This window comes from Condylura cristata, unplaced genomic scaffold, assembly GCF_000260355.1.
Source record: "Condylura cristata isolate star-nosed mole 26May11 unplaced genomic scaffold, ConCri1.0 scaffold00017, whole genome shotgun sequence".
Classification (NCBI taxonomy): domain Eukaryota; kingdom Metazoa; phylum Chordata; class Mammalia; order Eulipotyphla; family Talpidae; genus Condylura; species Condylura cristata.
In genome coordinates, this window is record NW_004567118.1 from 21705107 (window position 1) to 21730030 (window position 24924).

Sequence of the window (24924 nt, forward strand, 5' to 3'; positions counted from 1 at the left end):
ATCGAACTCATGCGGAAGTGGCTTTAGATTCTCAGTGCTGTGCTTCAACCCACTGCGCCACCAGGGAGGGCCACTTAATACTCCTTTTATCTCCCTTCCTTATAAAATTGTACCTCTTCTGTAGAGTACCTTTACCTGCCTCAGAACCCACTTTCCATCTCTTGTCCCTTTATCCTTAGTTAGATAACCCATTTCCTGTGCTGTTCCCAAAAGCCCCTCCAAACATCTGTCCCCTCGAATGACCTCATAGAAGCTCTGAGGTGCTCGAGTACTCCTCCATGTGTGAGGGAGAATGTAGGCTGTCCCTTTTCCTTGTGCTCGTTCTTTGAAATTTTTAAATGTTCTTGTGAACAAGTAGGTCTCCCCGCCAAAAGACAATGGAAATACATTTCTTTTTGCTAACTGTTTTGTGGGAATAAGTTTCTTTTTTTTGGTTGTTGTTGGGAAAGCTACATCTGCATGTTAATTGCATCTTTAGTTTATATACTTATATTTCTGCCATGAGCTGTGATATTTATTGCATTTGTTTTATTTTTTCACTTTTTGGTTTTTATAATCGAAAAACTATTGTGACTGAGATATTTCAGTCTTCATAATTATATAGCTAATGTGGTGAGCCCCCTTCTCTTTTACTTAATTAAAAATGGGATTTTAGTACAGCTTGGGGGTGCAGCTAATCATAAAAATTTTTAATGTAAGATCCCTGGTATGGGTCATGATGTTGGAAATGATCTTGAATTTATGCCCATTATTTAATTTGATGGTTTCTGTTATAGCAGGGAAGTTAAGTGTCAAAGAGAAGCCTGCTTTGGTTACTGTAGCAAGTGCTCTTTTCTGTCTTTAGTGTGTTGTTTCTGAATCCCTGTCAGGCACAGGTGCCAGTTTCCATGTACAAAGTGGAAGCAGTGCCTGAGCTGGTGTATAATGTCTAGGCCTCTGGACAGCCCAGAGCAGATACCTGGCTGATGACTGGAAGCCACTGTGTAGGATGTCATGGTGGGGGCGGTGGTCATACGAAAGAATGCTGCCCTACACCTGGCCTGGTGAGTTGCTTGTCCAGCACTGAGACGAGTCATTGGCATGTGAATTGCCCCATCATCTGGTTTTTCAGCCAGGACTAGTTTCTTGGACTCAGACTTCTTAGAATCCTTCTGCCTCTTATAACTCAGTCTCTTTCTTCCTAGTTTTCTTTATTTCTAACAATGTTAATAAAATATAATTCACATACCATACAATTTACCTGCTTAAGGTATATAATTCAACCATTTTTAGTACATTCAGAATTGTAAAGCTGTCACTGCAATCTTAATTTTAGTACATTTTCATCACTCTGAAAAGTCCCATACCCCTTAGTCATCATCTCCTTCAAATGTAGGCGACTCTTAATTTTTTCTAAAATTTCTCATTCTGGACATTTCATATAAATGGAATCACACAATACGTGACCTAGCTTCTTTCACCAAACACGTTTCCAAGATTCATCCTTTATTATAGCTTTTGTTGCTACTTTTCCCTTTTTCATTGTTGCATAATAGTCCATGGTGTGGCTATACACCATTTTGATCATCTGTTGATGAATTGATGGATATTTAGGTCACTCCCACTTTTTGGCTATTGTGAATATTGCTGTGAACATTAACGTATAAGTTTTTATGTGGATATGTATTTCATTTCTTTTTGGGTAGTTCCTATGAGTAGACTTGCTGGGTCAGTAAATTATGAGTTTAGTTTTAACATTTTGAGGAACAGCCCAACTGATTTCCAGCATGGCTGCTGCACTATTTTACATTTCCACTGTCAGTCCTTGGGGGTTCCAGTTTCTCTACATCTTCATTAACACTTGCTATTATCTATCTATTGATTGTAGCTATCCTAGTGGATGTGATATGGTATTGGTATTGCATTGTGGTTTTGCCTTGAATTTTCTTGATGACTTATGATGCTGTGCATCTCTTCATGTACTTTTTAGATCGCTTTTGCCCTTTTTTTTTTTTTTTTAGATTTGTAGATTCTTACTGACTCTCTTCTTCTTGTTACTGTGACTACTCTGTTTCTCCTCTGCCATCCAAGAAGCCAAGAGTAAAACAAAGGCTGGGTCACTGTGAAAGGAATATTAAAAAGAGCAGCTGTTGGACACAGCTATACTGTGAGACCTTCATGCTAAACATTTGCCTTGTTATCTTTTTCATTGAGATGCTGTCCTGTCTTTTGGTTTAAGTTCTTTACATACTGTGTATTGAGTTCACCAACCATTATCAAGATCAATTTGGGCAGAATGGAAGAAACACATGGTTGAAGGGAGGCCAAACTGAAATTCTGATTCTTAAGCATGTGATAATCCATGCAAAATGTTAGCCAATTTGCAGTTCAATTTTTAATCTTATTAGCAAGTACCCTTGCCACCTGATCTCCTCTCTGGCAGCTGTGAAACCCCAAACTGTATTGAATTCAGTGAGTAGTATATACATGAAATTTAAAGCCTCAGGTTAGAGGTGTGTGTCCTTTAATAAAAGTTCTTTGCGAGCCATGTTAGTGTGGATCAGCTGTGTTAGATACTGTCCAATGCCAAGGTCAGCAGATGAGGATATTAAAAATGTTCTGGCAGTTTTCACATGGAATATGTTTGTCACCAGCACCAAACTGGGAGCAGTTTAGCTTCGTTGAAGCCTGTTTGTTTTGGTGCTGACCTCATCTGGTTGACTAAATTCACTACAGTTTTTAAGGTTTGTCTCATAATGTGACTAACGTGTAATTGGGAATAATTGAGTCCCCAAATCTGATAACTTCCACAAAATGTTTCTAGTTTCTTCAAATGAGACATCACATAACATTAAAATCTCATGCCATCATACCACTGTATGTCTCACCACTGTACTTTATTCTGCTTTGATTACAGGGGTTCTACTTTGTATATGAATATAATCATCATGAAATCTGGAAATCTGCCTGTTCTGGATGAGTTTTTGTAGATTTGAGTGAACTGTGCTTTCAGCTGCAAGTAACCATACATTTCAAAATAGCTTAAAGGTGTGAATCTATCATCTCACACTACAAGAAGCTTGGAGAGGAGTTGGTTCCACATTGACTAACTCAGGGATTCTTTTCCTTCCATCTTTTAGTGTTTTCCTCCTTGGCATTTCTCAACCTGTCTCTCCTCTTGGTCTCTAGATGGCAGCCACAGGACTGGCTGCCACCACTAGGGAAGAAAAAGAGCTTTTCAAAAGCTAGACTCACACCTAGGAGACCCATCTAACTGTCTAGAACTCATTCATTCACCCCTAAGCTGATGACTTGCAAAGGTGTGGACCACATGTTTTCCTTAGAATCATCAAGTTAACCAGGTCTTGCTAGCAGTGTAGGAGTGAGAATAAGAGCTGGACCCTGCCAGCATGGAAAAGTAGGCAGTTGGTTATTGGTTAAGCATCTGACAATGTCTCAGCAACCAGTAATTGTTGGCTGCTAAACTTCAACATATACTCCTATTTATTCTAGACCTCTAGCTATTTTTTTTTTAAAAAGATTTATTTGTACATACAGAACTGGGATATAGGCCAGAGGTGCAGGGCGGTGAGAGGATTCACCAGAGACAGAGTGGGGAGCAGAACAGGCAGATAGATAAGTACACTACAGAGAGGAGCTGTGGGTGGGTCAGGAGAGGTCTGCTGAGCCTTGTGGTCACCTCCAGGGCGGGCGGGGATCTAACTCATACTGAAGTGGCTTTAGCTTCTCAGTGCTGTGGTTTAACCTGCTGCGCCACCAGGGAGGGCCCTAAACCTCTAACTTTTCTATCAAGAAATACAGGTATCGGGCCTTTCCTGGTGGCACAATGGGTTAGAGCGCAACACTGCAAGCTAGCCACAGCCACTTCAGTGCAAGCGCTTGATCCCCAGTCCTGGAGGTGATCCACATGGTGCAGCAGACCTCTGCTATCTCGCCCACTGCTCCCCTCAGCAGTGTACTTTATCTATCTGCCTGTTCTGCTCCCTCCTCTATCTCTGTCCCTGCACCTCTGGCCTGTACCCCGGTTCTGTATGCGTACATTTTATATATATATATACACATATATATATATATATGAAGAAATACAGGCATCCATATATAAAATGGGTGGTGCAGGTACTCAAAAAGTATATTCTAACTTGGGGAAAGTGGGTTCATGCTGAAATTGATATCACATAAGTCTTCATAAGATGCCTTTCCTGAATATTCTGGTTATTTCATAAGGAAATAATATGGATTAGTGCTTAGTATAAATATGAGAGGAGTAGACTTGCTAGACCAGAGATTGAGCAGCATGGAACTAGAATAAGCCAGAAAGACAGTGAAAAACAAATGAAGCCCAGGCTAAGGAGAGCTGCATATATGCAGGTAGCAATGGAGGCCTAGTACCCACAGAGTCACCGTCTGTAGACTTTACATGCGGGAAACTCGTAATGAAGGCAAAAACGAATGAAAAAGGCTTGAGTGGGCCCTGTTCCATAAAGTTTCTTTAGCCTCAAGGTATTGAACTGAAGAGAATTGAAAGGGTCCTGAGATCTGTTTGTTTCATCAAATAGACAGACTGATGGGGAAGCCTCAGGAGGTCTCAAAAGTCTAGTGAGTGCTGGACATGCAGGGGTCTTTAGCCCTCCCTGCTTCTCATCACTGACCTTGTAGTCACCTCTGTTAGGTGCATGGATTGCCAGTGTACCCCAGCTTGCTCCCTAGTGGTTCTTCCGTTTGTAATAAGGCTGTGTGTGTCCTTCCTTTCTAGCATGTGGACACGGGGAACTCTTACCTTTGTGGGTACCTGAAGATTAAAGGCCTTACTGAGGTAAGCACTCACTCAAATGAGTTAGAACTTGAAAGTAGGTGGCAGGCTCAGCACTGTTAAGAGCAAGCAATTTCAACACTTTGAGTCTTGATTAAAGTGCCCTATTTTGAAGAAGTGTTGTTATATGGTGAACATAGTACAGTTTTGTTAAATATTGTTGGAAAGTGTAGATTCACAAATGTTTATAAATAACATTAACATTGTGACCAACTATTGATTTTCTCTAATTCTCTTTGAGAAAAAAATATGGTAAATATATAGCTACCATCCTCATTTTAAGTTTAACCATTTCTAACATAAGCAGCAATTGTTAGAAAGCTAATGTTCTTTTTTTTTTTTTTTTAAAGATTTATTTATTTTTGCATACAGAAGTGGGATACAGGCCAGAGACTCAGGGGCAGTGAGAGGCTTCACCAGAGACAGAGTGGGGATCAGAACAGGCAGATCGATGAAGTACACTGCTGAGGGGAGCAGCGGGTGGGTCAGGAGAGCTCTGCCACACCATGTGGTCACCTCCGGGGCAGGCGGGAATCGAACTCATGAGGAAGCGGCTTTAGATTCTCAGTGCTGTGCTTTAACCCACTGCGCCACCAGGGAGGGCCGAAAGCTAATGTCTTTTAAGGTCACTGGAATAATGAAAAGTGATCATCCAGTTTCTAACAGAAGAAGCTGGTATGTTAATATATTTTCCTTTCTTTGAACCAACTTTTCAGACCTCAGAGTTCACTGGAATTTAGAAAGCAAGAAAGAGCATCCTTTTCCCACTCATGAGTAAACAGGAAGAGGAAAAGGAGGTGACAAGACTAGCCGCCTAACCCTGCAGTGAGGGCCCATGCTGGACCTGGCTGCGGTCCTGTCAGCCTTAGCACTTCTCACTGCCCTTTGGCCTGGCAGTGTTCAGAAATACCGCTAGGGTGATGGTAAGGGGTTGGGGGTGCCACGAACTGCCCTTCCTGGTTCTGTGACCTTAAATTTCACTTCATTTCATTTTCTTTATCTATAAAATTGGAATTAGAAAGACCTACTCTGTCTCTCAGGGGACATGCTCTAGGAGGAAATAATAGAGTAAGTGGCAGTGACGATGTGACACAAATAGGGAACAATAACTTCAAGACTGCCCTCAGTCTCGAACAATATTTCGGTCTCCTGGATTCAGTCAGGTTACCCTCTTTCCCTTTGAGAAGTTTGACTGAGAATTTCCTGTGACGTCACCTTTGGGAACTTAACAATTAAGAAGGAGTAGAAAATGATAGCAAAAAAAGAGTTTTAACCTTTGAATTGGTGGCAGTAGAAACAAACCTATAGTAAATAGAATATGCTCAACTCTTAGGTAGCCAAAAGTATTTGTTAATTGATTGCACAACATAAGCATTTAACTTCATAAAGAAACCAGCAAACTTTATGACGTGAATGAAAATAATGAGTCCAAAGCTAGTCATTCTGGTCATAGGAAGCCCTGTGGAAATAGTAAGTAGCACGAAAAATCCTGGAAGAGTATAGAAATGCTGATGGCGGTGCACTTTCCATCAGGAGCAGGTGAGCCTCACTGAAGGGAGCACTCTGAGGCCGGGGCAGCAGCTACCCCTGTTTGAGGGGCACTGGCACAGCCTTCACCTAGGGCCAGCCCAGGGAGCCTCAGACCCCGGCAGTCCGTCCCAGAGGGGTCTGTCTGCTCCATGGCAAACAGTGGCCTCGTTTGTGGCACTGAAGTGATGTTTAGTTAGAGAAAGGCTGATATGTTGCCTAACACTCCCAAGTCTTGCTCAAGCCTCAGAATTCTTTTTTTTTTTTTGAGTTCCTCTTACTTTTAATGTTAATTTAGGAAGATATAATTCACATGCCATACAATTCACCCATGGAATGTGTACAATTCATTTACTTGTAGTATAACCACAGCATGGTACAACTCTTAGACAACTGTTTAAATTTTAAAAATAATGTACAGTCACTGTAGAGAATTAGTAAAATACAGAAAAAGGTAACAACTCTTTGAAATTATTTTATACCTGTGTTATACACTTGTCTATTTTTGCTTGTTTTCCCATTTATGGTTAGTAAAATGTCAAGTATATAATGTATTTTAATAAAAGTATTTAAATGGTTTGAGTTTTAATATTAATCTTTCTGTTTAATATGGAAAACTATTAACTGTTGGAGACAATTTGCCTCTTAGATGCCACACATTAACAAACAAGCACAGCTTTAAAGCTTTAAAGTTACCTTCTGGAAATGAAACCCAAGATTTGTGAAGACTGGTGTCCAATAACATTGTCTTTCCAATTCTGAATCAGTCACAAAGGAAGGAGGACATAACTAGGCATTGTCGAAGCTCCTGCTGTATTTGTGCTACCTGAGAGATTTTGTCTTTTTGGTGACTTCCCTCTAGTCACCCTGATAAATTGCCTATAACATTTTTAGAGACAAGCCAACATAGAATCATTCATTAGAAAAACTAGTGATTTAAGACGTGAGTGTTTTTGTATTCTAATAGGATCACCTTATCACTTTGCTTATTTCTCTTTTGTGGAAGTTTTGAAAATATATTATGTTTTAAAACTGGGAAAATCAATATTAATAATTTTTAATTTAAAATCTCAAATCTGGTGCTAACTTACACAGAATTTTTTTTCCTTAGTCCTTCCTAAAATAGAATAGTATAACATATTTTGTTCCTTAAAAACTGGATTCCCATTTAGGAAATTTTCTCCCTTTTTCTTTTTACTCTCTGTGTCTGAGGAGCCCTGCAGTGTTGGCGCAGGTTATTATGAGTTAGTGGTAGGCTACATTTGTAATATTTCGAAGTTTAAAAGAACAGATACCCGAGCAGTAAGCCGTAAACAGGACTGTGTAGTCACTACAGTGCTCTTCCTTGGGAGGTGCCAAGCCGGTGTAACAGCCCTCTGGAAAGCCCCATGCTGCACTGCAGGCCAGGTTGGGTGAAGTGGTAGAGGCATCCGAGTGGTTAGCTGTGTGATGGTTTCATGAAAGTATTGATTTGGAAGAGTTTTAAGTTGTTTCTTCTTTGTAAAAAATGAAAACTCCTGTTCAGTCTTGTTTGGATATTTGGGTTTTTACCACAGGAGTATCCAACCCTTACGACCTTCTTTGAGGGAGAAATAATCAGCAAAAAACACCCTTTCTTAACTCGAAAGTGGGATGCGGATGAAGATGTTGATCGGAAACACTGGGTGAGTACCTCTTTGCTCTCTGAATAACTGAGGAACTTCATTCTCAGGATGTTATCCCTATTCTCCCGTCCTTTCTACATTTGTCCATCTTTTGTACTTGGGAGATACAGTCCTGGATACCTGCCCCACCTTCGGCTTATCTGTATGGGCAAAACCATAGAGTTTCTTCTCATCCAAGCTACTATACACAAGGCACAGTCTTAAGTACCATCAGGGGTCACCACTGAAAAATTCAGTTTCCACCTACACACCTGCCCCTTAGCTGTCAACTGTGGAGCATGTGGATACTTCATAACAACTTAAAGTTATTAGACCTCCCTGGTGTTGCAGAAGTTAAAGTCTTAGCACTATCAAGCTATCTGCAGCCATTGTGGCATGAGTTCAGTTCCTGGCCAGGGAGCTGACCCACAGGGCACAGCAGACCTCTCTTGTCTCCCCCACTGCTCCCCTTAGCAGTTTGATCTGCCTATTTTGCTCCGCACTGTGTCTCTGGTGAATCCTCTCGCCTTCTGGCTTGCACCCAGCTCTTGTATGCATAAATACATAAAATAAATCTTAAAAAAAAAACTTAAGAGTTATTGTCCTCCAGTCTTTTGGATGGTTGTCACAAGTCTTAGATCATCAAAATTCACTTCTTAGTCTATCATAGTTGCCTTTTGGCATAGTTGATCATGGTCGTGATGAATTTTTAATACTGAGAAGTTCAATGTGTTCCCCCTCTCTACCAACCAGAAATTATTGTGTTGGTAATAAAGATTCTAGAATTTCTCATTCCTCCCATTGCCACACAGACCCAGTGGTTTAAGCTCCTTCCTGATTCTAGCACAACAGTCTGTGAGAGAAATCATATTCAGATCTTTGAGTTAATTTTACTGTAGATGAACTGCTTTGTTTATTAATGTTTCTTACTTGATTTAAGAAACAAAGACCATCTATTACATGCTGAATTTCAATTTCAATTTAAACTGAGCTTTTACAAACATTTTTTGTAAGCTACACGTTTTGACGGATGTAGCAAATAGACACTGTAAGTTCTTTTGAGTCTGTATATGAAAGACAGAACAAGATTCTGGTTTCCAAAAGGAGGATGGGGAGCCCAGTGGTGTATGATGGTGCAGAAAGAAGCAGAGTTGGAGGGCTTCGTGCTACCTGGTCCCACCCTGCCCAGTGCCAGCCCTTCCTGAGTGACTCACTACCTCATCAGATGACCCCCATCCTATCCTGTATAGCCCTAGTGAGAAACTTCTTCCTCCTACTACTCAACTTTATTTTTCATTTCAAATTAGTCCCGCAAAAAGCAAGGTCTTTGAGGCCCACTGAAAACTGAGTTTTAGGCTAAGTTGGCTATAAATTAAATACTAGAAAGCAACTCTTAAATTTCTCACTGATTTTCACAGGGGAATATCTGGTACACTAGTGTTTGCTAGACTGGTCTGAAATAGTTTGAGTGACAGAGGGACTGAGAAGGCCCCCCACCCATCGGTGCTGTCTTTTGAGGTGTGGTGGTACAAGGCAGTGTCGCCTAATGCTGCGGTTCAGCCTTCCCTGCAGCACACAGACTCTCCCAAAGCCTCCTATGTCAGGGCCCCAGAAATCCATCCAGGACTCCTGGAGTTCTCCTGCACTTCCGTCTGTGGGGATTACAGTGTTTGATAAGCTTCATCTGTGGTTTCATCCTCCCACTGTAAACTGGAACCAGAAACATTGTGTTTCACCCTCATTTCCCTTAGGGATATTTAAAGTTGATATTGTGGGCTACTACAAAGTTATAATTTCCAGATCATAATCAACTTAGAATAAAAAATATGTGTGACATATCATGACTTAACATCGTCTTTTTATGTTTTATAAGAATAAAATGAATACATGGTTATTTTTAAATATTTAAAAAACACAAAAAAGCAAAAGGGAACAAAAACATCTTTTAATGAGAACACCAAAATCTGACATAGGTGATAAGTTTTTCCTGAATCTGCCATCTACTTGGGACGTATTTGCTTTGCTGCCTGTTTTTTGGTTTTTTTTTTTTTTTTAATACCATTATAACCGAAGTCTGTACTCTTTTAACTTGACTCTCCATGATCTATTCCAGTTTCTGCTTAACTAGATGGCCCTGAGCCACTGTGTTGTATCAGAGGACCACCCCTACCACCCCCAACCCCATAGCCTCACAAATTTAAGTTGTTCTGCAGGCCTCTTTTTTTTTTCTGCTGTTGACTTACTTATAGTGATCTAATTGTTGTTGGCTTTGTCTCCTTGGGGTAAGATTCTGAAAACAGGCCCCTGGAATTGCATCCATTGCCATCCTGTAGCCTTTTCCTCAGACCAAGTTAACTCAGCAGGCGTGGCCCTTTGGTGCCTGGACTGGAGTCCAGGTATCTGTTCCAGAGTCCAGCTTGAGTTCACTAGGCTTGACCTACGGCTCCCTTTCCAAAACTCGGCCACCACTGCTCTCGGTCAGCATGGCACCTGCTAGCTGGAAGCCTTTGGAAGGCATGGCACCTGGGCACAGAGGGCACTTCTGACACCTGCCTCTGTTGATCAGCTCTCATACTCTATTTTTTGCTTTCAGGGCAAGTTTCTGGCTTTTTATCAGTATGCAAAATCATTTAATTCAGATGACTTTGATTATGAGGAACTGAAGAATGGGGATTATGTCTTCATGAGGTGGAAGGTAAGGTCCTCCCCCAGCCAGTCTCCCAAGTGTGCCAGCCCCTGTAGCGCCTCCAACATCCCTGTGCTCCCAGTGCAGGTCTTTATACTCTCACAGCTGGTTAACTGCTGAGTCCCGAGGCTTTCTTTTTGGTTAAGCTGTTTAGTAGTTAGCAGATGAATTTGCTCCTGGGGGTGGTCACCCTTGACACTGTTAGTTGTGTCTTCTCCTTTTGCTTTCCACCACCTAAGAATCCTGTTGACCTTCCAGGTTGAGTCATCCTAAGTGATGAGCCAAACTGTCTCAACCCAATCTCCAACTCCCTGTTCTTAGCCACAGACTGAAATGCCTGTGACACTCCCTGTCTTTGCCCAGATGTCTTTGCCCTAGACTCAGGGCAGTCTCGGCTCCTCTGGTTCCCTCCAGCTCAGGAAATGAGAGACCAGGAATGGAATTTGGGTTTTCCAGTCACCAGCCCTCAGAGAACTTAATCTGGCGGACTCAATGGACTGGCTCTTGGCTAAGAAATCATCCGTACTTCCTCCTTAAGAGCGTGCCATTTACTGTGGTGCAGCCATAAGCCAGCAAACTCACGAAGCGAGTATGTTAAATCACTTGTGAACACACAACACCTCCGACCTAGTCCCTTGTGTATAAGAAGTCATTTTATCTGGAACTCTTGTCAGCTTTCCTACAAATCATTTAGCATTTTCACACCCAATTTTTATATAATTAATAATTTTGAGAGGAGGAGAACACTTTCAGTAGACAGTAGCCAGGTACAGAGTGTGAGCCCTGTGCTCACTAGTTTGCCATCTAGCAGGAAATACGCCAATTAAATAAACGTCCTTATAGCATGTGTCAGTACTTCATTTTTATTTCTGAATAACTTTCCACTGTAGGAATATTTACCACATTTTATTTATCTGGTGGACACTAGGGCACTTTCCACCTTTCTCTGTTGTGAAAAATACTGCTCTGAACATCAAGGGTTCTGAAAGGGAGTATCTTATAGATTCTAATTTTAAAATTATTTTTTAAAACTATAATCTCTGAACTTGAGAAAGGGCAAGGAGAGCATACTAAAATTAAAAAAGCAATAGCAGGGCCCTCCCTGGTGGCAAAAAGAGTTAAAGTATAGTACTACTAAGTGAGCTAGCTTCAGCACCAGTTTGAACCCCCATCAGGGAGGTGACCCCCATGGCCTCTCCTGTCTCATCTGCTGCTCCCCTCAGCAGTGTACTTCACCAGTCTGCTTGTTTTGCTCCCCACTCTGTCTCTGGTGAATCCTCTTACTGCCCCTGCACCTCTGGCCTATACCTCAGTTCTGTATGCATAAATAAATAAATCTTAAAAAAAAAAGACAATAGCAGTATTTTGCCCCTCATTTCTCCAGGAAGGCTGACATTGGAATGCAGCCTTTCAACTCTCTGCTCTAGCAGAAATAACAGAAGTGCCTTTCTCATAAGGTCAAGACCTATATACCATTCTGATTATGGTTAATGAGATGTAGAGCTGTGTTTGAGGGGATATCACAGGGGCTACTGCTGATTGGTCTGCCCTCAGGATGATCCACAGGCCAACAGAAGTGATCCATCCTTCTGGAGGTGATCAGGACCCCTTACCTGAAAGGTAAGGCAGGCAGGCAGGCAAGCAGGCAGACAAACAGGCATTAATTCATTTGAAATGTTTGGGCCACAGTCATTCCCCCCTTAGTTGCTGGTCCTATTGAGCTCAGGACAGTTTGACACATTAGTATGCACACTACTCAAGGGCCACATGGATGCTTTTCACAGTTGAGGCTGAACCACAGATTGCCACCATCCTGGTAGTCATGGCTAGACCATGTGCTAGCACGACCTTAGGGACACCTGAAGGCTAGACTATGCCATCTGCTGCTGACCCGCTCCCTCCATGTGCAGGAACAGTTCCTGGTCCCGGACCACACGATCAAAGACATCAGCGGTGCTTCCTTTGCCGGGTTCTACTACATCTGCTTCCAGAAGTCGGCAGCCTCCATAGAGGGCTACTATTATCATAGGAGTTCAGAATGGTGAGGAACCCCATGGCCCACTGGGGGCCAGCTGCCATGACTCTTGTCGCGCACCAAGTCCGAGAGCATCTCTCTGCCTGTCTCTGTATAGATGTCATGCTTTCTGTGGTTGCTGAGGGCCACTTTAAGTCATTTCACTTGCTTATATAACAGGCGCTCATCCCTACCCAAAAGCAAACAAGATGAAAATGAAGTGCCAGATAAAGAATTCATTGCTAAATGCTCTCAACCAATACTGTATTTTCAGCAATGTCTATCTCAGTCCTGCTGGTTTTGTATTATTCCTCTCAAATTTAATTGGCAACAAAAATATATGACGCAGCTGTTGATAGTGTGAATTTTGCTGTCTGTAGCCTTTTACTGTGTGGCCTGTTCCTTAGATGCTGGGCCTACATGTAAGCCCTTAATTTCAAACTAATGGCCAAGGGCTCTTGGGAATGGGCAGTCCTGCCCTGTGCTTTACCTGAAGGAAAGGGCTGAACGCCACCTAAGGGCTTACTTTTGTCCCTTTTTCTTCCTGGTTGCTTTCAAAATACATTATCATTCCAGAAGGTCAACCCACATTACAAAATAACCCGACTTCCTCCAAACGTAGAAACACTAATTCCAGATGACTCACTTTGGTAACCTGTGAATGATGGTACTCTGGGATAACTCATTTTTCTCGTGCATTGGCAACAAATGGTTCCTGAGTCAATGTCCGAGAGTGTAGTGCAGCCTCGGCTCCCAGAGTCCGCCGCTTAGTAATGTTTCAGTAATCTTCCTGTTTTCCGGTGCTTTTAAAAACTTCATATCTTTCTTTAAGTAACACCTACCTTACAATGAACTCATTTAAAGTGTACAAGGAACTGATCTTCAGTACATAGCAGAGTTGTGCTGCCATGACCACAGGTAATTTTAACACATTTCATCACCACAGGAAAAAAGTCCATACCCCTCAGCTGCCACCCAGCTCACCGTCCCCTCCAGCCTAGGCAGCCACTGATGTGCTTTGCTGTGTAGAGTTGCTGGATGTAAATGAAGTCACACGCTGTGGCCTTTGTGTCTGCTTCTGTCACTTACCATAGCGCTTTGACGGTTCAGCCATGTTGTAACAAGTGTCAACACTGTTTTTCTTTTTGCTGAATAATTTTCCATGGTAAGACTACATACCACATTTTGTATATCTTTTCATCAGCTGATGGACTCTTAAGTTGTTTCCATCTTTCAGCTATAGTGATTTATACTGCTGTGAACTTGAGTGTGCAGGTATCTGGGTGAGCTCCTGTTTTCTGTTCCTTTGGGCATACGCCAAGGAATGGTGTTGCTGGGTTTCATGGTAACTCTGAATTTAACTTTTAGAGGAATCACCAAACCCTTTGCTACAGCAGCCTCGATACTGTATATGTCCCACCAGCAGTTCCGATGTCTACAGTTTCTCCAGCACTCATTCTTTGCCATTACACTTACATTTGTCTTAGTGGGAATGGAGTGGTAGCTTGTGGTTTTGCTTTGCATCTTCTGGTGGCTAGTGCATGACCCATAAACTGCTTTTCCTGTGTTCTTCTTCAGTGTGCTCTTCCTTACTCCTATGTGAACTAAGGGGAGAGCTGGCTCCCAACCCATCAGTTCTGAATGTCCCTGTATGTTATCCATCCCTGAGTGTCCTCATCTGTTTGACTCCTCACGCGTACTAACGGGGGGGGGGGGGGGGGACTCCTTGGGGTTCTCAATGTTCTCAAAGTCTGATAGCCATATCTCAAAAAGCAAGAAAGTGAAGGTGAATGGCAAATAAGGTTTAGAGTTAGCTGTGAAGATCCCTTTCCATGTTGTCTTTGGATTCTGTGAAAATGAAGATATGCTGGTGTTGCAGTTCTAAGACTGTTACAGCCTGATGTTACAGAAGGAGGTAAGATGCTGGAGGTCAGAGCAGGCAGAACTAGAATCTGGGGGAGGAGAAAGAGGGATGGAGGTCAGGCTTTTGGTCTGCATCTTCTAGAATTTATCCAGGCACTCGCTTTATAAGGCATATATTATTGCTTCGTATTAGAGCAGAAAGCCTACAGACAGCTCATTTTAAGCGTAGTTTGAGAGGATTAACTAAAGACATGGAAATAAAATTAAACTAGGTTGGTCTGAAGATGTCTGAGATGAATTTGCATTCCAGTCCAAGTGTGAGTCTTGTCAGATGGTCTGGATGCAGGGCAGTTTTCTCTAACATCCTTCTTTCCAGTTTCAGGATGTGCAGATGACTGCCTCCCATTTTTGTCTTTTCCCCCATTACAGGTATCAGTCTCTCAATCTAACTCATGTTCCTGAACACAGTGCACCCATCTATGAGTTCCGGTGACAACGGTTCAGAACAGCAACCAAATAAAACTGAACTTGGCAAAAAAGAACTTTGCCAAGAAAATTGTGTACCTGCCAGAACCAGGAGAACATGTGTTCCTGTTTCTTCACGTGCAGACTCGCATCAGAAAGCATGAATGTTAACCCACAGAATCCAAGGAGCATGGCCGACCAGCGGGGCAGGTGGAGGGAGTGGTGTCGTTCTTCCTCCCTCTCTGGCAGTTTGGTCTTAACCTGTTTTTAAACTACCTTAAATGCACTTTTCCTTCCTGCACAGCTAACTTCTGTATCACTGAAATACCCATTCCTTCCTCCATCCCCACCTGCAGCCTAGGAGAAGGTTAGACCTCCCCTCCCCCACCACCCTCTGCCTTGGTGCTCAGTGGTCCCCACCCAGATCCTCTAATCCCCCCACCCTCCACCCCAGTTGCTTAGTCTGGTAGCTCAAGAGACGGCAGAGGCCAGCACATGCGTACTCCCCCAGAGCTCTGTGCGGGGAGTTGGTGAAGTACAGCAGCATTCGCCAATGAAATGTGAGGCAGAGGCTGATTGCTTAACGGGGTCAACTGGCGCTGCCCAGCCCTGTGATGTTAACGCCAAGCTAGTCAGTGGCTGGCAGGTTCCCTGGGCCTGCCATCGGGGATCACTAAATTTAAGGCTTCCAGATCCCTGGCAGGAACAGATTCTAATCCTGCTTACTCAGCACGTTGCTCCAAACTTTTGAACTTGAGGGCAATACTAAACTTAAAAAAAGTTTTTTTATTACAAAATTATTTTTATGGTTCCTTTAACAAGGACCCTATGGCAAATGCACAATTATTCAGAATTACATTTTATCGTTTTCACATTGAAAACAGCAAATGTTGACTTAGTAATTTTTATACCTATATCTATATGTAAATGTATATTTAATCAACCAGCAGTTTGAAACGAGTCATCTGGTACAAAGATTTTGCAGCATTGCATAAATTATAGTGCTAAACAGGAGAACTGTTTTTGGAACCAGTTTAGCATTTGTACCTCCTCCTTTTGCTACTCAAAACGGCAATGCTTCGAGGCCACCTTCTCCATCAGGCAGAGGGGCCTCACTCTAAAACGGTGACTCTGATACCGGGGCTGGGGGAGGGACGGGGACATGAACACGCTCAAATAACTCGAGGCTCACGTGCCAAAGTGTGTGTGTGGGTTTTGTTTTGTTCTGTTCTTAAATGTTTAAAAAGCTTAGTAGGTTGGCACCAGTTGTAGCCCGCGGACACTGGCAGGGCTTTGGGGGAGAGTGGCATTTTTTGGTGGTTTACAAGACTAGCTCCGATACAAAGGGGAAAGCTTTAAAAACAAGATAGCATTATGACCCACAGGAGCAAAACTAACTGAAAGTTGCATATCCATGGGCAGTATAAGAAAACACACAGCCTTTGGTCTAGATGTGCAGTGGGAAGGTTTTTATTCTAAAAACGTGACTTTCCTTTTAATGACATGTACTGTATGTTACTGAGATTGAATGTTAGGGAAGCCTTAAAAGGGGAGTATTTGGGGAAATAGTCAGTGGCACTTGGGACATCCAGAATGTGCAGTCCTAGGTGTTGCACAGAGGTTGGCCAACCCCTCCAGAAAGACCAGGGCCTTGGACCCAGAAAAAGTTGCCCCAGTGACTTAAGTGGAAAAGTGATTCCCATCCATTTTCAGAGATGAGTCAGAGCATTTTCTAGATTTTACAACTCAAAAAGGCAATAGAAAGGTTGGCTCTGGTCAAACCCAGCTGATTGCATACCGAAGAGGTGATGCTTCATTTATGTCAGAGCAGGAGACTACGGAAGTGTGTTGCTTGTTGTGGCCTGTGCTCAGCTCAGTTTTTTGTGGCATGCTCATGAGGTGTGTATTTGGGAAGCTCCTGAAGGGTGCAGTCCCCACTTAACACTGAGAGCTAAGGTCACCTCTTGGAGTTTGTTGGGCCACTATAGCCCTATGGATTGAGTGACGGGGAAAAAATATTTGCAAACATTGCTGGTGTTCATGTAGCCAGGTGGGCCAGGCTCTGTTGCGGGACTCCTTTCTTTTTTAGCGGTAACAAAGTGCACAGTTGTATTGGGGAAAATGAAGAAGAGACAATGTTACTAGATCTTTTGGACACTTCCTTGATGAAGTATTGTTCACATAAAAATCTGCCCATTGAGGATAGGAAGGGGTTATTTTCCACCTCCTCTTAATAACTCCCAGGCAGTCAACATCGACTCCTTTTCTTTCATTTCCTAAAGGAACTTTAGGGATCATCTCCATCTGCAGCTATTCTTTCCTGAACCTTCTCAGTGGTTTACATACCTCTGGTACTATGTGCAATATTTTTGGTTGACGCTTGTATTCATCATTAAGAATTCAGTGCAGATTGCAGATCTTCTACTGTCTTCCTCCACCCCCAAACAAACCTGCTGTGAGGTGGGATTCTAGGGATTTGGCTGTTAATACTCCACTGCTCAGAAAGCTTCCATTCTGTGGTCCCGACCTCATCTTTCTTCTGTGCTGGAGTTATCCCTTCCCACCCACCCAACCTCTGAAACTACAGCGTTTCAGCTGCAGTCCACAAGTAACAAGCAATGCCTGATATTAAGTAGGACGTCAATCTACGTGCTGGTTCTGTTGGTAATGTTGAAATCGCAAACTCCAGGGGAGCAAAGGGGCTTTTCAATGTCTTTTGCTTTCAGAAACAGGGAATTTATATTCTAAGGCCTTGAATTGATTTTTTTTTCCTCATAAATAGTCTGATAAGCTAATTTTTAAAAAGAAATGCCATTAAGTATGTTACATTGTGGTTTAAATTTACTAACGAGTTCTGGGAAAAAAAATAATATTTGATTTTGAATCTTACATGTTTTTAAGAATTAGATTTGAATGGGCACGAAGTATGAATATTTTGTTTCTTTAGGGAGGACATGTGGAAGGGTTTGAGGGTTTGGGATGGGAAAAGTATTTTGCAGAGCTATCAATGTCCAAATAATTTTTAAAAAATAATAAAGGTATTTAAGCAGTGAGTTTGTCCTATTTCTAAACTAAAATCGCTCCCTTAGAAGAAAGCAGCCTGCAGCTATAGAAGGCCACCTGGACCCTGGACTGTGACCAGACAGCGGCCAGCTTGGGGAGCTAATGCGGAGCTGTCCCTTCGTTCGCTTCTCATCCCAGATGTTGTCAGTCAGTACTTTTGTTTGAGCTCCTTTTTGTTAATTGCTGATTTGAGAAATGTGAAAGTTTGGTTTGTTTTTGTTTTTGTTTTTGCACATGTGCAGGATTTGGACTTTTATTTAACACTGGAACTAGGCAAATGAAGCTATCTATTCATTGCTTGGCAGTCTGATGCTGCTGGCATGAGTGGTATGGATGGGACAGATTTGGGGCCACCTTTACCTCCTGATCTGACCCTTGGAAGATACGCCTGAGCCCCAAAGCACCTCAGTTCCTGAATGGTGTGCACCAGCGATGTCCTGAAGCCAGATGTTGGCAGCAAATTCTCCTGGACCCTGGGACTGAGGCCTTCACCCAACCTCAGTCAAACCACCCTTGACACCCTTTGACAAACCACCGTTGGCTGTCTTGTTACAGTATTAGGTTTCAGGTACCATCTGCCTTGGCAGTACTGGAAACACTGGAATTTTTGAGGAAATGTTTATATTGTTGACAAATTTTTAATTTCAAGGAAGTTGAATACAAAGAGAATTTACATTAATATCAAGACAAAGTTTCCCTATGTAGGTATCGTCTGATAATCGTATTTTAAAAGAATAATAAAGTTTTCTCCTGAAATGAGGTATCCAAAAAGGAATAGGACATTCACAGTACTGGCCTCCTGTGGACCAACACCACTTCTTGATGGTTTTGTGGACAAAGCCTGCAAGCACCCAGCTCTCCTGATCTCCTTTAGTCCGATGTCGACTCTGGTGCTTCAGCTAAACTCTGAGCCCAGGCTCATTCACCTAGAAAGTGGGGAGAACAAGTTCTACCTAGGTCAAAGACTTGCTGAGAGCTGAATAAGGTGCTCCTGAAAGCACCTTCTATACTAAAATGTCTACATAGGTACAGTGTTGTTCTTTAAGAATGCTACGAAAACTGAAGCTTGCGAAGAGTAATGTGCCGTTCTCGGTGTGTGAGTAAGGCAGAAATGAGCTACTCTCCCTGCCTCTCTGGAACTAAATATCTGGGGTAGAATGAATGTTGACATTTTTCTGATCCCCACAAATAACAAGTCCTCTTTCACATCTAAATTCATAGATCCTCAATTTTTCACTTTTTAAGCCACTTACAGGAACAGTAGAAAAATGTGTAGATTGTGTTAATTGTAAAAACAACTGCAAGGCAGGACACAGGAAATTATCAATGCTACCTCCTTGATGGGAACTGCACCCAGGAGAGAAGCATTAAAATTGCTCAGTAATGAAACAGGCAGCTGGCTTTGACATCGAAAAAAGTGCCTGAAAATTGGATTGCAATCGAGCAGTTTTTTCCTCCACATCTTTTTCAAAAACATCTAAAGACTGAAACTCCCCATTTGTGCATAGCAAGAAAAACGTCTTTTCATTTGTACAGAAGCATATATACTGCAATTCAAATCTGTTTTGCCATTATTTCCTTCTGATTTTCCAGCTTGCCTCATCATTCAATGACTTAGTCATCCTGCCTGTCCTTAGCTGCTCAAGAGTTCCCTCCTTCTACACTATCTCTAACCAACCCCCACATGGAAGGTTGATTCTCAAACCTGGGATCTGTTTAAATCCTGTGTCCAGCCACACTCCAGGTCAGTTCTTGAACAGCCTCCTGAGTACCTTGTTTGGAGGTGATTCTCTGTAAGGAAAGTTTGAGTGAAGAAGGCTTTCATGCATCTGAGGCTGGATTCTCTGGGTATGGCCCCCACAAGATGGAGGCGATGCAGGCTTCCAGTAGTATGACATCAGAATAGCAAATGCCAGCCTGGTATTCTTGGCTGGTGTGCAGATGGAGCCAGCAAAAATTTCATTCCTTCTAGAACTCCAAATCCTTGGATAATCGTTTTTTAAAAAAAAAACTGCTATCCTTTCACAAATAGTGCTCATGCTTGTTGGGGTATTCACTGATTGAACAATACTTATGACCAGTTACTGTGTGCTAACCACTGTGCTTGGGATGCATTCATACGTAGCAAAAGATTTCAAGAATGGCTTGTATTTTTTCTGGGGAGATACCTAATAATATCTAACAATTCACAGAATGTTAGCTATGTTGTTAAGTGATAAACAATACAAGAAAAAGACGGGTCTGGTGGTACCTTACTGGATCAGGGTATGGGGTGCAATTGTTAAAAGGATGGTTAGGCTGGGATTCATTGAACAGAGACCTGAAAGGGAAGGAGGAAGTGAGCCAAGCATATATGTAGGGATGAGCATTCCAGCAGAAGGAACAGCCATTGCAGGGGTGGCTCACTGCTAGAAGAGCAAGAAGGTGAGTAACAGAAGATGAGGGCAGAGGTGACAACACGGGGAAAGGATATAGGAGAGTAAAGTCCTGTGGGATCTCGTTGGTCATTGTGACAAGGACTTTGGCTTTTAGTCAGAGATGAGTCATTGGAGGATGTGAGCAGAGGAAGGACATGATCCAATTTAGGCTTTAAAGGATCTTGCCTGGTGATGAATCGACTGTAAAGGGGCAAACTGCCAGCAGGGAGAAAGGAGGCTACAGCAAAACCTAAGCTAAGGCAATGGTAGCCACGGCAGAGAACTGAAGTGCACATCTCATAGGTTGAAGGCAAATCCTAAAGGATTTGCTGATAGACTGGATAGGACTTGTCCCTGAAAGCAATCCACAGTGATTCTAAGGTCTCTGGACTTGGCAGTTAGAAAGATGAAGTGACCATTGTGTTAAGGTTATGACCCATTTGTTCCCTATGAGATTTTAATTTATGGAAATGGTGAATGATGATTTGGAGAAGCCAATGCCATTGAAATATTTTTATTAGATGCATTTCCTAAGCAGAGGGACCATGCCATGCCACCCAGGACCACTTGGGGAACACCAGGTTTTGACCAGGAGATGGAAGGAGCAAGGGGAAAGTAAACCCCAAGTTTTTATTAGGGTTTTTGAGAAAGGCAGGGTAGGGCATGGCATAGAGTCTAGGACTAACTAGTGTGAATAATCCTGGTGGCCTTGAAACATAAGGGCTTCTCCCTCATTGCCTGATACGTGGCTCTGGTTTGTCTAGGGCCTGGGGGAGACTGGCTTGGCATGTGAGAAGTGTGGGCTCCCAATTAGTTGTTTGCTTTTGAAAGGTAGGAATGAGGGGAGGTGGGAAGCCCTTTGCACTCCATGGGAATAAGCTAACTATGGGCCCTGGGAGGAGCAGCATGTCCATAGTCAGCAAGACCACAAGAGCCAGAACATCAGGAGTACAGAAAATGAAAACTAACACTATGTGTCAGTTATGTGTCATTTGAAAAAAGATTTCACCTCCCTGGCTGGGGGTTGAATCGTATTGCAATTCGAGTTGCAGTAGCTCTCTCTCTCCCTCTCCCTCTCTCTCTCTCCCTCCCCCTCCCTCTCTTTCCTTTCTCTCCCCTCGCCACCCCGCTGAGGCATGAGTTCAATCCCCTGACAGGAGCTGACCCACATGGTGCAGCAGACCCATCTGCTGCTCCCCTCAGCAGTGTATTTCGGTGGATCTGCCTGTTCTGTTCGCCACTCTGTCTCTGGTGAATCTTCTCACTCACCACACCTCTGGCCTGTATCCCATTTCTGTAAGCATAAGTAAAAATCGATCTTTTTTTTAAAAAGGAAATATAGTTAAAGCGATCAGCCACATGCTGAATGATGCAAATGGACATACCCATAATCTTTAAGAAAGCACAGAACAAGAGTGATGTATCCTGAACTTTCAGTGGCTTGATCTCATAAAGGCTCATTACTCATTCACATCCAGTTCAGTTGGCACCGGTGGGGGTGAGGGGGTCACAGACTGCATCACAGGTTGTGCCGTACCTAATCCTGTTTCTGCCATCTCTCTGGACAGTGGAGGACCAAGTGGTGCAGGTTCTGCAGGCCAGGTCTGAAGGGGTGACATTTATTCTTCCCATTCACGTGGCCAGTTGCAGGGGGGAGATGGGGACCTAGCTGGATGTCTAGAAAGACAGGGAAATAGATTTGGTGAACAAAAGTTTCATCTGGACAGCTGTGGGATCCAACTGTGTCAAAAGGGAAAAGTAGTGATTCAGCTTTGGCCATGTTGAGTCTGAGATAAATACATGTTACATGAATCTGAAATCCAGGAAAGGCTAGAGACAGGATGAGATTACCAAAAGGTGAGGGTAGCTCCATCATAAAAGTTCACGGACAAAAAGAAGAATCGGCAATGGAGACAGAAGGAAGATTCAGGCTGGAGATGAGCCAGCCAGCTAGTAGCCTGGAAACCACATGGCAGCAAAGGCCTTCAGGTACTGAAGGTTGTCATAGCTATGTGAAGGGCATTGCTGGCCCTGACAGGAGCAGCTTCCACAGATCCATAGAAGCACATTATGATTAGAGAGGGCTTGGGAGAGAAGGGATCAGAAAGCAGAGTCTATCCACTTACATCTTGCAGAGTTGTTTGCTAGATAAGGCAGGCAAATAAATAGGAATTTGCTGGGAAGTAGTAGGGAAAAGGGAGTGGTCAGGAAGAACATTTGGAGGCTTTTTTGGCAAATTATTTTGTACCATCATATGAAATGAGTGATAGAATATATGCCACTTTAGCCTTTTTTTTAGAGTACAAATTTGTGGCATTAAGTATATTCACCCTGTTGTACAGCCATCACTGCCATCCAATTCTAGAACTTTTTCATCATCCCAAATAGAAATACTCATTAATTAATTCTTCCTCCCAACCCCTGGGAATATCTACTTTCTGTGTCTGTCTATGAATTTGATGACTCACAGTAACTCCTATAGTAGAATCATACAATATCTATCCTTTTGTGATTGGTTTACCTAACACATATCAGGATCCTTCCTTTTTAAGACTGAATAATATTCCACTGAATGTATATAACACATTTTGCTTGTACATCCATCTATAAATGAACACTTATGCTGCTTCCACCTTTTGCAGTTAGCAATGATGCTGCTATGAACATAGGTGTACAAATATCTCTTTGCTATAGGGTCTTAATTCTTCTTGCTGTGTACCCCAGAAGTGGAATTGCTGGTTCATATAGTTCTAGTTTTTGAGGAACCTCCATACTGTTTTCCACTCTAGCTATACCACTTACATTACAAACAGCAAAGGTTTTGGTTTTTGCACATCTTATTCAGTAATTATATTTTTACTAAGTTTTTACTTTTTGTAAATAGCCATCCTAATGGATATGAAAAGGTAGCTTATAGTATTTTGATTTGCATTTTCCTAATGACCTGTGACATGGGATATTTTTCATGTCCATTTCTGTGTCTTCGGAGGGATGTCTTTTGAACTCCTTTGCCTATTTTAAAATTGGATTCTTTTGTTGCTGGCTTGTAGGATTTTTAAAATATAATCTGAATATTAACCCCTTATTAGATCTATGATTTATAAATATATTCTCCTATTTTCACTCTGTGGCTAGTATCTATTAATGCACAAATCAAATGTTTTTACTGTTTCACTAGCAGCTTCTCCAGAAGTATATAATCTATTCCAAAGACTCTGGGTGGCATAAGCAAGCAAGATTCATAGTTGGCTTTCCAAATTTGGGTTTGAAAGGCCAGATCTTCTATACAGAAAAGGCTATTACCTAGAGAATACTTGATGCATGGGTTATCTCCCTTGACTGGTGAAGCGGGTTTGATTCCCATATCACATGTGAAGAAGCAGAGGCTCAAAGGGGTTTTGGGTGAAGTAGGTGCAACAGCAGAAATGCCAGTACTCTTGGAAGGTGAGTCATTTTCCAGGATGCTTCCATTTCTCTAAATGTAAACTGGAAGTGAACACACCTCCCTGAACACAAATGTGATGGAAAATGAAGCTGAGAGAGGTACAGCCAATTGAATTTGGAGGCAAAGTGTGAGAGACCTACTCCTGGGCAGGATACTTACTAGCCTTCGCATTTGCAAGGCCATACCTAGTTCTCAAAGGGTTTCCAAATCTGATTCTTTAAATCTCAATGAAACATATGTAGTCATTCCTATTCACTGTCTATCACATTTCTGGGTGCCACTGGACTGGAATCAAAGCTCTGTTTTGAAAGCTCAGCCCTGAGCAGCTTGAGTCAACAGGTCATGCACTTCACATGATTTGTAACCTTGATTTAGAAAATGTGGATGAGTATGTGGTGGAGACTTGTAAAATCCTCTTCTTAACCTGGGCTTGGTGCATAATAAGCATTCATGTGAGTTGTATCTGAGGTGGGATGTGAAGCCACAAAGGAGAAAGGACTTCCAATGATCTGATATTCAAGATCTTAGGAGCAAACAAGCTATGTGCAGGGTGCTCTATATACCCATTATTTTCATAACAGCATATCTTCCTTATTTTTGAATGTAGAAAGTGTCAGGGAGTTTAAGAAATTTAATCAAAATCCCAGAGTTATGAATCTCATATTTGAACACTGATAGTGTCATTTTAAATGCCCACCACCAGTTTTTTTTAATTAAAAACACAGAAATTTTGGAAAGAATGATTCAATACACACTCACCTACTCTTCCCCCAGATTCAATAACTGTGAATATATTGAAACATTTACTTATAGCAAGCTTTCTCTCTATATATAGTTACATATTTTGAACTACTTGAAAATAAGATACAAAACAGGAAGAAAAAGAAAAAAAATACAGATATCATGACTTTTCACCCCTGTTATGTACTGAATGTGTTGTCCCCCTCTCCTGTCCTGGCCACTGCTCCCCTCAGCTACATTTCAGTAGATT

The 24924-nt window shown here is 42.3% G+C and overlaps 1 protein-coding gene across 1 annotated transcript in view; it reads left to right on the forward strand.

Moving 5' to 3' along the window:
* GID4 (GID complex subunit 4) overlaps positions 1–15082 on the forward strand; it is a 16874-nt gene extending 1792 nt beyond the window's left edge. The window contains exons 2-6 of the mRNA XM_012725991.1: positions 4754–4813; positions 7894–8001; positions 10574–10675; positions 12577–12707; positions 14973–15082. Of these exons, the coding sequence (XP_012581445.1) occupies positions 4754–4813; positions 7894–8001; positions 10574–10675; positions 12577–12707; positions 14973–15036 (465 nt within the window). The 3' untranslated portion in view covers positions 15037–15082. The remainder of the gene's footprint in view (positions 1–4753; positions 4814–7893; positions 8002–10573; positions 10676–12576; positions 12708–14972) is intronic.
* The last annotated feature ends 9842 nt before the right edge of the window (positions 15083–24924 follow it).